The 10,795-nt window shown below is 38.8% G+C and overlaps 1 protein-coding gene across 1 annotated transcript; it reads left to right on the forward strand.

The window, feature by feature from the left end:
• The first annotated feature begins 2,972 nt into the window (after positions 1-2,972).
• On the forward strand, positions 2,973-7,277 carry LOC106146912 (endogenous retrovirus group K member 25 Pol protein-like). The gene is given in 6 exon segments (XM_013505848.1): positions 2,973-3,651; positions 3,733-4,301; positions 4,303-5,977; positions 5,980-6,327; positions 6,330-6,799; positions 6,801-7,277. Coding segments are annotated over 6 exon segments (4,218 nt in total).
• Positions 7,278-10,795: the final 3,518 nt, after the last annotated feature.

Consider the following 10,795-nt stretch of genomic DNA (forward strand, 5'->3'; position numbering starts at 1 on the left):
ACAAGCATGCTAACAGATGAATGTAGTTTTCCTCACTATGAAAGAAAGTTTTAGAATTTTTCCACCTAACAGTTAATGAAAAGAATAAATTCTTTACAATCTAGGTCAGATTTTCATCCCAAACTCTATCACTGCATTGTGTTCCATGACTGAAGATAGCTAATATCATACTGGAATCATCAAAGTATCACCACATTAGATTGGAAAAATTACTCCAACATGGAACAATATACAATATAACAAGTCAAGAAACATGGGATCTGTTCATACCTAATACAAAAGCATTATTGGTTGAGGTTCAATTTCCTTGATATGAGGAGAAGAAAAGACTCATGTATAGGGGTAAATTTACATACACAGGATAAGTGATTCTTTATGGGGAGGGGGAGGCACAGCTTCCTAGTAGAAGAATGACTACTTTTGCCCATAACATGATTGGTTAGATATCCTGTGGAGAAAAAATAAATAGCAAGTTAAACTGGAAGTAAAATAAGTTATTTTTAAAAGCACAAGTTAAAGATCTTCCCAAAATACAAACTCAACAAGATGGCTTTACTAAAAAGTTCTAAAAAATAGTAAAGTACCCAATAATAATATTTTATAAGGATGGTCAAAACTTAAAAATGAGGAAATTTATGCACCTAATTTTATAAAATAAAAGAAACTTGATACCAAAGTAAAGAATTATGAAAAAGATAAATCAGAAGCCTATTCCATTAATTAACATATGTTGAAAAATTTTATTTTTAAAATATTAGTAAAATGAAACTGCAACACAAGGAAGACATATAATAACCATGCTACATTCATTCCCAGAATACAAGTTTACAAGCATGCCTGTAATCCCAGCAGCCTGGAGGTTGAGGCAGGAAGACTGCCATGAGTTTGAGTATAGCCTGGGCCGCCGAGTGAGTTCAAGGCCTGGTTGAACTACATACTGAGACCCTGTCTCAACAAAAACAAACAAAAATATGTTAAGATTTATTAATATGTTCCATTACAAGAGTACAGATAAAACACTATGAATACCCCAATACACAAAAAATTAATAGTATTGAGCTACTCTTTATAAAAAAGTCAAGGTAGAAATAGAAAAAAACATTACTGCTTAAAAAAACATATATACTAAAATTGCCTATCACAAAATTATAGGTGAAAAATTATACTGTTTGAAATTGGGATCAAAACAATAATTCCTATACTAACATTTTACTCAACGTTTCACTGGCAATGAAATGCCTTCAACCAAAAAAAAATAAATTAAATTACCTAGCATGAAATAGAATATAAAATAAAGAAAGAAATTTAGAATAAAACTAAAAAAATAAACAGAATAAAGTATGTTTAAACATTGTAGAAAATATTATATTTGAAATTTATTTTAAAACTATTAATAAATGGAAATATATTGTACTGGTTGATTGCTTATGTCAACTTGAGAAGTTTAGAAGCATAAATAAACCTGGCTCAGCTATTGGCTCAGCAATTCTACACCTTAGGGTATAGAGGAGCCACCCTAGGGCAGAGAAGCCACCCTAGGGTGGATCATCACCTAGATAATACGAAAGGAAAACGAAGAAGGACAGAGGTACTTCCATTCCTTTTGGAGGAGCTCTAGTCTTCACCTTCAGCTTGGACTTCATCTCCAGGCCTCTAGTGCAGACTGTTCTACTTCCGTCTTGGATCCTTCAGCCTCCCATCACAGACTCATCGGCCTCCTGACTCTTCGGCTTCCACCTTGGATCCTTCAGCCTTCCAACACAGACTCATCGGCCTCCTGGCACGCACTTGCGTGGAACTCTGCAATGAACTCCAGACCCTGCACATTCCTTTGGTCTTCAGTGTGCAGACACCCTCTGCACGCTTCCTCATACAGCTCTCTAGCTGACTGTCATAAGCCAATCTTGTAATTTCTTATACATTTGTACATCTTGTGTTATATCTGTTTCTCCAGTAAAACCCTGACTAATACAGAACTTGGTACTGGGAGTGGCTGTAGAGAAACAGATTATAACGACTGCATTCCTTAATGTCTTTAAGGGTTCCTGGAGTTGGCTCTGCAATTTGATGAGACCTGAAGACACCATGTTCTCTCCTTGCACTTCTGTGGGGAATGGTGATAGTCCTTGGTGTGAACTGCTTAAAATAATACACTGTGTAGATACATCTGATTATCCTGACTTACCACTTGTGAGGTGTCAAGAATTTAGTAATTCCATACATGAAAATTTTGAATTTCTTTGGCAGAGTAGGAAATATAACGATGCTGGCTGGTTGGTCTTGGCCTCACTAGACAAACTTGTAAAGGAAAATAAGAAGCTCAGAGATTTGAAATCCCGTCTCCAGTCACAGATCAGAAATTTAAAAGTTTCTCAGTGTGTCTTGAAGGAAAATCTCCTTTCTTTTAGCCACAAAACTGAGATTGCAGAAACCCAGATACAGTCCCTCATAATTAGATTGGCTGAACTGCAACATAAATTTAACGCTCAGACTCAAAGGGTATCTGAGGCAAAGGTGAAGGCACTGGTCAGAAAAGGTTGGGATCCCATAAATTGGGATGGAGATGTGTGGGAGGATCTTGAGGAGGCTGAGGATGTTGAGTTCCTAGATCTTGATGAGATTATTTTGCCAGAGGAAGAGAGTACCCTACCCCCTGTGGCAAAGGCATTGCCGCCTCTACCTCTTGCGGTGTTAGTGTCTCCTAGTATGCATGGGGAAGCTAATTCTGTGTCAATCAAGCAGATAATATTGCCACTCCTCAAGACCCACCCTCACCACCCATTTTTGCCTCTAGGCCCATAACTAGGCTCAAATCTCATAAGGCTCCTAAGGGTGATATACATAGTGTGACCCATGAGGAGGTCTGCTATTCTCCTAAAGAACTTTTTGAGTTTTCTAACTCTTATAAGCAGAGGCCTAATGAGCAAGTGTGGGAATGGATTTTACTAGTGTGGGATAATAGTGGAAAAAACATGCACCTGGATGAGGCAGAGTTTGTTGATATGGGCCCAGGAAGTAGGGATTCTGAATTTAATGCTGCAGCTCACCGAGTAAAGAAAGGTTTTAATAGTTTATTTGGCTGGTTGGCAGAAGTATGGCCCAAAATATGGCCCATTGTGAATGAGCTAGAGTTGCCTGATAATCCATGGTTTACTATTAATGAAGGGACTCAGAGGCTTAGGGAAATGGGAATGGTAGATTGGCTCTCTCATGTTAAACCTAATCCTCCACATTGGGATGATCCAAAAAATATACCCTTCACTAACACTTTGAGAAACAGATTTGTGAGGGGAGCACCAGCATTCCTCGAGAGCTCTGTCATTGCTCTTCTCTGTATGCCAGACCTTACAGTGGGTGCTGCGGTTACTCAATTAGAAAATTTAAGGTCAATGGGCTTGACTGGACCCTGGAGTAGAAGAGGTCAAGTGGCAGCACTTAATCATCAAAGGCCGGGTCCACGCACTTACTATAATGGACAGCAGAAGCAGAACAATGATGAGAATAATCTGACAAGTGCAGACCTATGGTATTGGCTAATTAGCCACGCTGTTCCCAGAAGTGAAATACATAGGAAACCTACAAAATTTCTACTAGATTTATATAATCAAAAAAATTTCAAGGCAAAAGAACAGAAACCTACTTCAAAGCGTGGTAACGGGAAATCACGGCCTCTCAACCAGTTCCCAGATTTGAGCCAATTTACAGACCCAGAACACCTTGCATGATGGGGAGGCCAGGTCCCCTTGGGGAAGGATCCTGATGCCCCCAAAATTTATACAGTTAGACTTTCTCCCATCCTTCCCCAAAGGGACCTAAGGCCCTTTGCTCGAGTGACTATACATTGGGGAAAGGGGGATGATCAGACATTTCAGGGACTACTAGACACTGGTTCTGAACTAACACTGATTCCAGGGGATCCAAAACATCACTGTGGCCCTCCAGTAAGAGTAGAGACCTATGGAGGTCAGGTGATCAATGGAGTTTTAGCAAAAGTCTGACTCACAGTGGGTCCAATAGGTCCTTGGATCCATCCTGTAGTCATTTCCCCTGCTCGAGAATGTATAATTGGGATAGATGTACTTAGTACTTGGCAGAATCTTCACATTCGTTCCTTAACCTATAGTGTGAGGGCTATTATGGTTGGGAAGGCCAAATGGAAGCCATTAGAGCTGCCTTTTTCTGGTAAAATAGTAAACCAAAAGCAATATTGCAACCCTGGAGGGATTTCAGAGATTAGTGCCACCATCAAGGACTTGAAGAATGCAGGGGTGGTGGTCCCCAGCACATCTCCATTTAATTCTCCCAATTTGGCCTGTACAGAAGACAGATGGGTCTTGTACAGTGATGGTGGATTACCATAAACTGAATCAAGTGGTGACTCCAATTGCTGCGGCGGTACCAGATGTGGTTTCCTTGCTTGAGCAGATTAATACATCTCCTGGAGGTTGGTATGCAGCTATTGTTTGGGCAAATGCCTTCTTCTCCATACCTATCCATAAAGATCATCAGAAACAATTTGCCTTCAGCTGGCAAGGCCAACAATACACCTTCACTGTCTTCCCTCAGGGGTACATTAACTCACCAGCCCTGTGTCACAACTTAGTTTGCAGGGATCTTGCTCGCTTTTCTCTCCCACAAGACAACACATTGGTCCATTATATTGATGATGTTATGCTGATTGGGCCCAGTGAGCAGAAGGTAGCAACCACTCTGGATTTGTTAGTAAGCCATTTGAGAGCCAGAGGATGGGAAAGAAATCCAACAAAAATTCAACGTCCTTCTACTTCACTGAAGTTCCTAGGAGTCCAGTTGTTTGGAACATGTAGAGATATTCCTTCTAAGGTAAAAGACAAGTTGTTGCATCTGGCTTCCCCTATGACCAAAAAGGAGGCACAACGCCTAGTGGGCCTATTTGGATTTTGGAGGCAACACATTTCTTACTTAGGTGATTTACTCTGGCCCATTTACCAAGTGACTCGGAAAGCTGCTAATTTTGAGTGGGGCCCAGAACAGGAAAAGGCCCTGCAACAGGTCCAGGCTGCTGTTCAGGCTGCTCTGCCACTGGGGCCATATGATCCAGCAGATCCCATGGTGCTTGAAGTGTCAGTGGTAGATAGAGATGCTGTTTGGAGTCTCTGGAAGGCCCCCATAGGTGAATTGCAGCAGAGGCCTTTAGGATTTTGGAGCGAGGCTCTTCCATCATCTGCACACAACTACTCTCCCTTTGAAAAACAGCTCATGACCTGTTACTGGGCCTTAGTGGAAACTGAACACTTGACTATGAGACACCAGATCATCATGTAACCTGAGTTGCCTATCATGCCCTGGGTATTATCTGATCCACCAAGTCATAAAGTTGGACATGCACAGCAACAGTCTATCATTAAATGGAAATGGTATATTCGTGATCTAGCCAGGGCAGGCCCAGAGGGTACAAGTAAACCACATGAGGAAGTTGCCCAGATGCCTATGGCTCTTACACCTACTGTACTGCCTTCTGTTTCCCAGCATGCACCTATGGCCTTGTGGGGTGTGCCATATGATGAGCTATCAGAAGAGGCGAAGGCTAGGGCCTGGTTTATGGATGGCTCTGCATGCTATGCAGGCACCACCCGCAAGTGGACAGCTGCAGCATTACAGCTCCTTTCTGGGACATCCCTGAAGGACAGTAGTGAAGGGAAATCTTCACAGTGGGTAGAACTTAGGGCAGTGCACTTCGCAGTACATTTCACCTGGAGGAAGAAGTGGCCAGATGTGCGACTGTACACTGCCTCAAAGGCCATAGCAAATGGTCTGGCAGGATGGTCAGGAGCTTGGAAGGAACATAATTGGAAAATCTGTGACAAAGATATTTGGGGAAGAGGTATGTGGATAGACCTCTCCACGTGGGCAAAGGATGTCAAAATATTTGTTTCCCGTGTAAATGCTCACCAAAAGGTGACATCAGCAGAAGAGGACTTCAATAATCAAGCGGATAAGAGACCTGGTCTGTGGATAGTGGCCAGCCTCCTTCTTCAGCCATCCTTGTCATTGCCCGATGGGCTTATGAACAGAGTGGTCATGGTGGCAGGAATGGAGGTTATACATGGGCTCAGCAACATGGACTCCCACTCAACAAGGCTGATCTGGCTACAGCCACTGCTGAATGCCTAACATGCCAGCAGCAGAGGCCAACACTGAGTCCCTGGTATGGCACCATTCCCCGTGGTGATCAACCTGCAAGCTGGTGGCAGTTTGATTATATTGGACCACTTCCATCATGGAAGGGACTATACTTTGTCCTCACTGGTATAGACACATATTCTGGATATGGATTTGCCTTTGCTTATGTAATGCTTCTGCCAAAACTACCATCTGTGGACTCACAGAATACCTTATCCACTGTCATGGGATTCCACATAGCATTGCCTCTGACCAAGGAACACATTTTACAGCCAAAGAAGTGAGGAAATGGGCCCATGCTCATGGACTTCACTGGTCTTATCATGTTGTTCACCATTCAGAAGCAGCTGGATTAATTGAAAGATGGAATGGTCTTTTGAAGACACAATTACAGTGCTAGCTAGGTGGCAATAGCTTGCAGGGCTGGGGTAAGGTGCTTCAAAAGGCTGTATATGCTTTGAATCAGCATCCACTATATGGCACTGTGTCTCCCATTGGCAGGATTCATGGGTCCAGGAATCAAGGGGTGATAGTAGGAATGGTACCACTCACCATTACCCCTAGTGATCCACTAGAAAAATTTTTGCTTCCTGTCCCCACGACCTTACTTTCTGCTGGCTTAGAAGTCTTAGTTCCCGGCGGGGGGGGGGGGTGTTACACTAGGAGGCACAGCAATGATACCATCGAACTGGAAGCTAAGATTTCCCCCTGGTCATTTTGGTCTCCTCATGCCTTTGAGGAAACAAGTTAAAAAGGAAATCATAGCATTGTCAGCGGTGATTGACGCAGACTATCAGGGGGAAACTGGACTACTACTCCACAATGGAGGAAAAAAAGAATACACATGGAGTGCAGGAGATCCCGTAGGGCGCCTCTTAATATTACCTTGCCCTATTATTAAAGTCAATGGAAAACTACAACAACCTAATACAGGCACAATGACAAATGCTCCAGAGCCTTCAGGAATGAAGGTGTGGGTCACTCCACCAGGAAAAGAACCAAGACCTGCTGAGGTGCTTGCTGAAGGTCAAGGGAATACAGAATGGGTAGAGGAAGAATGTATTTCTAAATACCAGCTATGACCCCATGACCAGCTAAAGAAAAGAGGATTATAATGGTACTCTTTCTCCCCTATATTGTGTTAATGTAACATGACATTGATAAACTTAATTCTGGTTCTTCAGGATTGTTAAACCTGTGTCATAATGTTCAAATTATGAAATTATAAGTGTAAACATCAACCAAAGAAAATTTACATTCTATTTGGGTAAGAGGATTATTGCGTTTCTGTGTGTACGATGGATAGATATAACATGTTAGGTGCAATTATATACATGTCTTTGACTGGGGATTGGTTTAAGGAAATGTGTCTGGTTGCCAAGTTGACAAGGGATTGATTGTAGTGGTTGATTGATTATGTCAACTTGAGAAGTTTAGAAGCATAACTAAACTTGGCTCAGCATTTGGATCAGCAATTCTGCACCCTAAGGTGTAGAGGAGCCACCCTAGGTTGGATCATCACCTAGATAATATAAAAGGGAGATGAAGAAGGACAGAGGAACTTCCATTCCTTTTGGAGGAGCTCCAGTCTTCACGTTCAGCTTAGACTTCATCCCCTGGTTTCTAGTACACACTCTTCCACCTTGGATCCTTCAGCCTTCCATCATAGACTCATCAGCCTCCTGGTACAGACTTTTACAGAACTCTGCAGTGAACTCCAGACCCTGGCCTGATTCCTTTGGTCTTCAGTGTGCAGACACCCTCTGCACGCTTCCTCATACAACTCTCTGGCTGACTGTCATAAGCCAACCTTGTAATTTCTTATACATTTGTACATCTTGTGTTATATCTGTTTCTCCAGTAAAACCCTGAGTAATACATACATATTATATTTCTGTCTAGCAAAACTCACAAAATAATTAAGTAAAATTTCTCAAGACTGATCATTGGATTCAATGACGCTTGTTTGTGAAACGACAGTTATTTTAATATTTACATGAATGAACACATGAGACATAACAGTCAAATCAATTTTAATAAAAACTTGAAAGTTAGATCTTCATATTTGATAAGCTCAATAATTTGAAAGGTGCAAGGATTCTCTAATACATGATGGGAAAAAGCCCAAAATATGCGCCAGGCATGGAGGCACAGGCCTGTAATCCCAGCACTCAGGAGGCTGAGGCAGGATGATCGTTGAGAGTTGGAGACATGTTAGGCTACAAAGTGAGCTCAAGCCCATCCTGAACTGCATAGAAAGACCCTGTCTCAAAAGGACAAAAACAAACAAACAAACACCATATGCATTATGTGTGCATGGATATAAATTTTAGAAGACAGATTTTACATAACAGATTATCGGGAAAATATTTTTCCAAAGTACAGGCACAATTTAAATGAAATAATTTCAGTTAGTCATAAAAAGTAGAAACTATGGAAAAGTTGCAAGTAAACAGAATATAACATCCATGAAATCTATGTAATATTTCTTAAACCTGCATAGGAAAATACAAGAATCCAAACAGAAAATGTAATAAAGAGAAAATATGGAATACAGTGGTTCATTATACTTAAATATGAATGAGGGATATTTAGTGTAAGTATAAACTTGTTCCTTTGTTTGTGTGAAGATCTGTTATGGATCACACAATGTAAACACATTATTTACTATCAACCATAGTAAAAGCTATTGGAAAATACTGGACATTCAATAAGTTTTCTAGAAAAACCATTAATTTATATTACAAAAATTAAAAACATACAGATATTTTCTTAAATATAATGCCCAAAATTAATTTCACATATATTATGAATTTAAATAAAAGCAAAACTCGACATTTAAATATAAAATGGATGAGAAACTTCAGCGTAAAAGAAGCATAAGCTCTTTTGGAAAAGGATTAATACAATTAAAATAATATTGTTAGTTTATAAAAGATAAAAAATAAAAGGATAAAAATGAGCCAGAAACATTTTATTAATAAATCATATAATTAATAAAGATTAAAATCCAAAGAAATAATACATATAGGTATATGTATATATATTTATAGAAAAGTGTAAACACTAAGCAGTGTAAATATGTGACTGCAAACTGATACAACCACAAAGGAAATTAGTATTGAAATTCATCAAAAAACTAACAGAAATTCCATTTGACACAGATATCCTTCTAGAGATCTTTCCACAAGTGTTAAATACATCATACCATATGGCCTTTACATTCCCATATTTGTAGGAGTGCAATTCATAATAGCTAAATCTTATAAACACCCTATATGTATATCAACAGAGGAATGGATTAAAACTTGTTATTTATACACAATAGAGTGCTACTCTACCATAAACTTGAATCATTTGTAGAAAAACAGATGCATCTTGAGACCACAATCTTAAGTGAAGTAACTCATGTTTAAGTATTTCAAGGTTTCTTTTATATAAAAACTCAATATATATATAAACAAATGTATATTCAAATACATATGAAATGAACTAAAAGACAAATAATAGGAAATAACAGAAAGAAATAAAAGGTATTGTAATACAGTGCAGACAATGTATCTAGACATATACCATGACTTGGTACAATGTTCTTACATGGTTTATATGTTCTAAAGCCTGTTAGTCTGGTTTTTAATCTGGATACATGATCGTTAATGTTACAACATCTTGTAAGATTAATGAATAAATCTAATGCTGAAAAAATAAAAGGGGGTGGAAGGAATGAGGAAGAAGGGAATTGAAATGTATCATGTACATATACCAATCCCGTACAGTGAATGTAATCATTCTGTATTGAAAATATATACCAAAGAGAAAAAAATCTAAAACTAACATATTGGGCTAATATTGGTAGAATACTGGGAAACAAACATAAACAGAATATTTAAAAAATGAAACACCAACATCATAGGTGAATCACCTAAAATAATATTAAGCAAATAAATTCAGATACAGAACAATATAAACTGCATGATTTCATTTATATAAAGTTTAAAAACAGACAAACTACATAATACAGTGTTTACCCATACATGCAAGTGTGGCAAATTCAGTAGGAAAACAAAGAAACCACAAATAGAAAATTTAGGAGAATGATATCATTGAATTTTCAAAGAGAAATTTAATTCCAAAGAATAAGTAGGAATCTTCAATGGCTTTATAAAGTTATTCTGAATAAACAGTTTTTACTTTAGTATGATTTAAAATTTATATAAGGATATAATAATGTTATATATACATACCATATGATATATCTCATGCATTTGTAACATCTCCATATATATATATATATATATATATATACACACACACACACACATACAATATTGGAGATAAATATAGACTAGAAATCCCCCTAATCCTTTCTACAAATAATTTATCATTTGAGTAATAAAACTTCCACTGTTAAAGAATGGTGTATCTAGCCACACAGGGAAAAGTAAAGCACTGTCTTTTTATAACCCAGGAGTTCTTTGAAAGCCTTACAGTACAGTTTAAAGGAGTGTTCATGGTCCTGTGAAATGAGGGAGATGTTTTAGGTCAGGATTATCTTAGAATTACTTTCTTTATGAAACATAATAATACAATAAAACTCTTCCCATATATACAAGGCAGCTGAGATAATATGGCA

The sequence above is a fragment of the Chinchilla lanigera genome, unplaced genomic scaffold, assembly GCF_000276665.1.
Source record: "Chinchilla lanigera isolate Chin_1 unplaced genomic scaffold, ChiLan1.0 scaffold00102, whole genome shotgun sequence".
Lineage (NCBI taxonomy): Eukaryota > Metazoa > Chordata > Mammalia > Rodentia > Chinchillidae > Chinchilla > Chinchilla lanigera.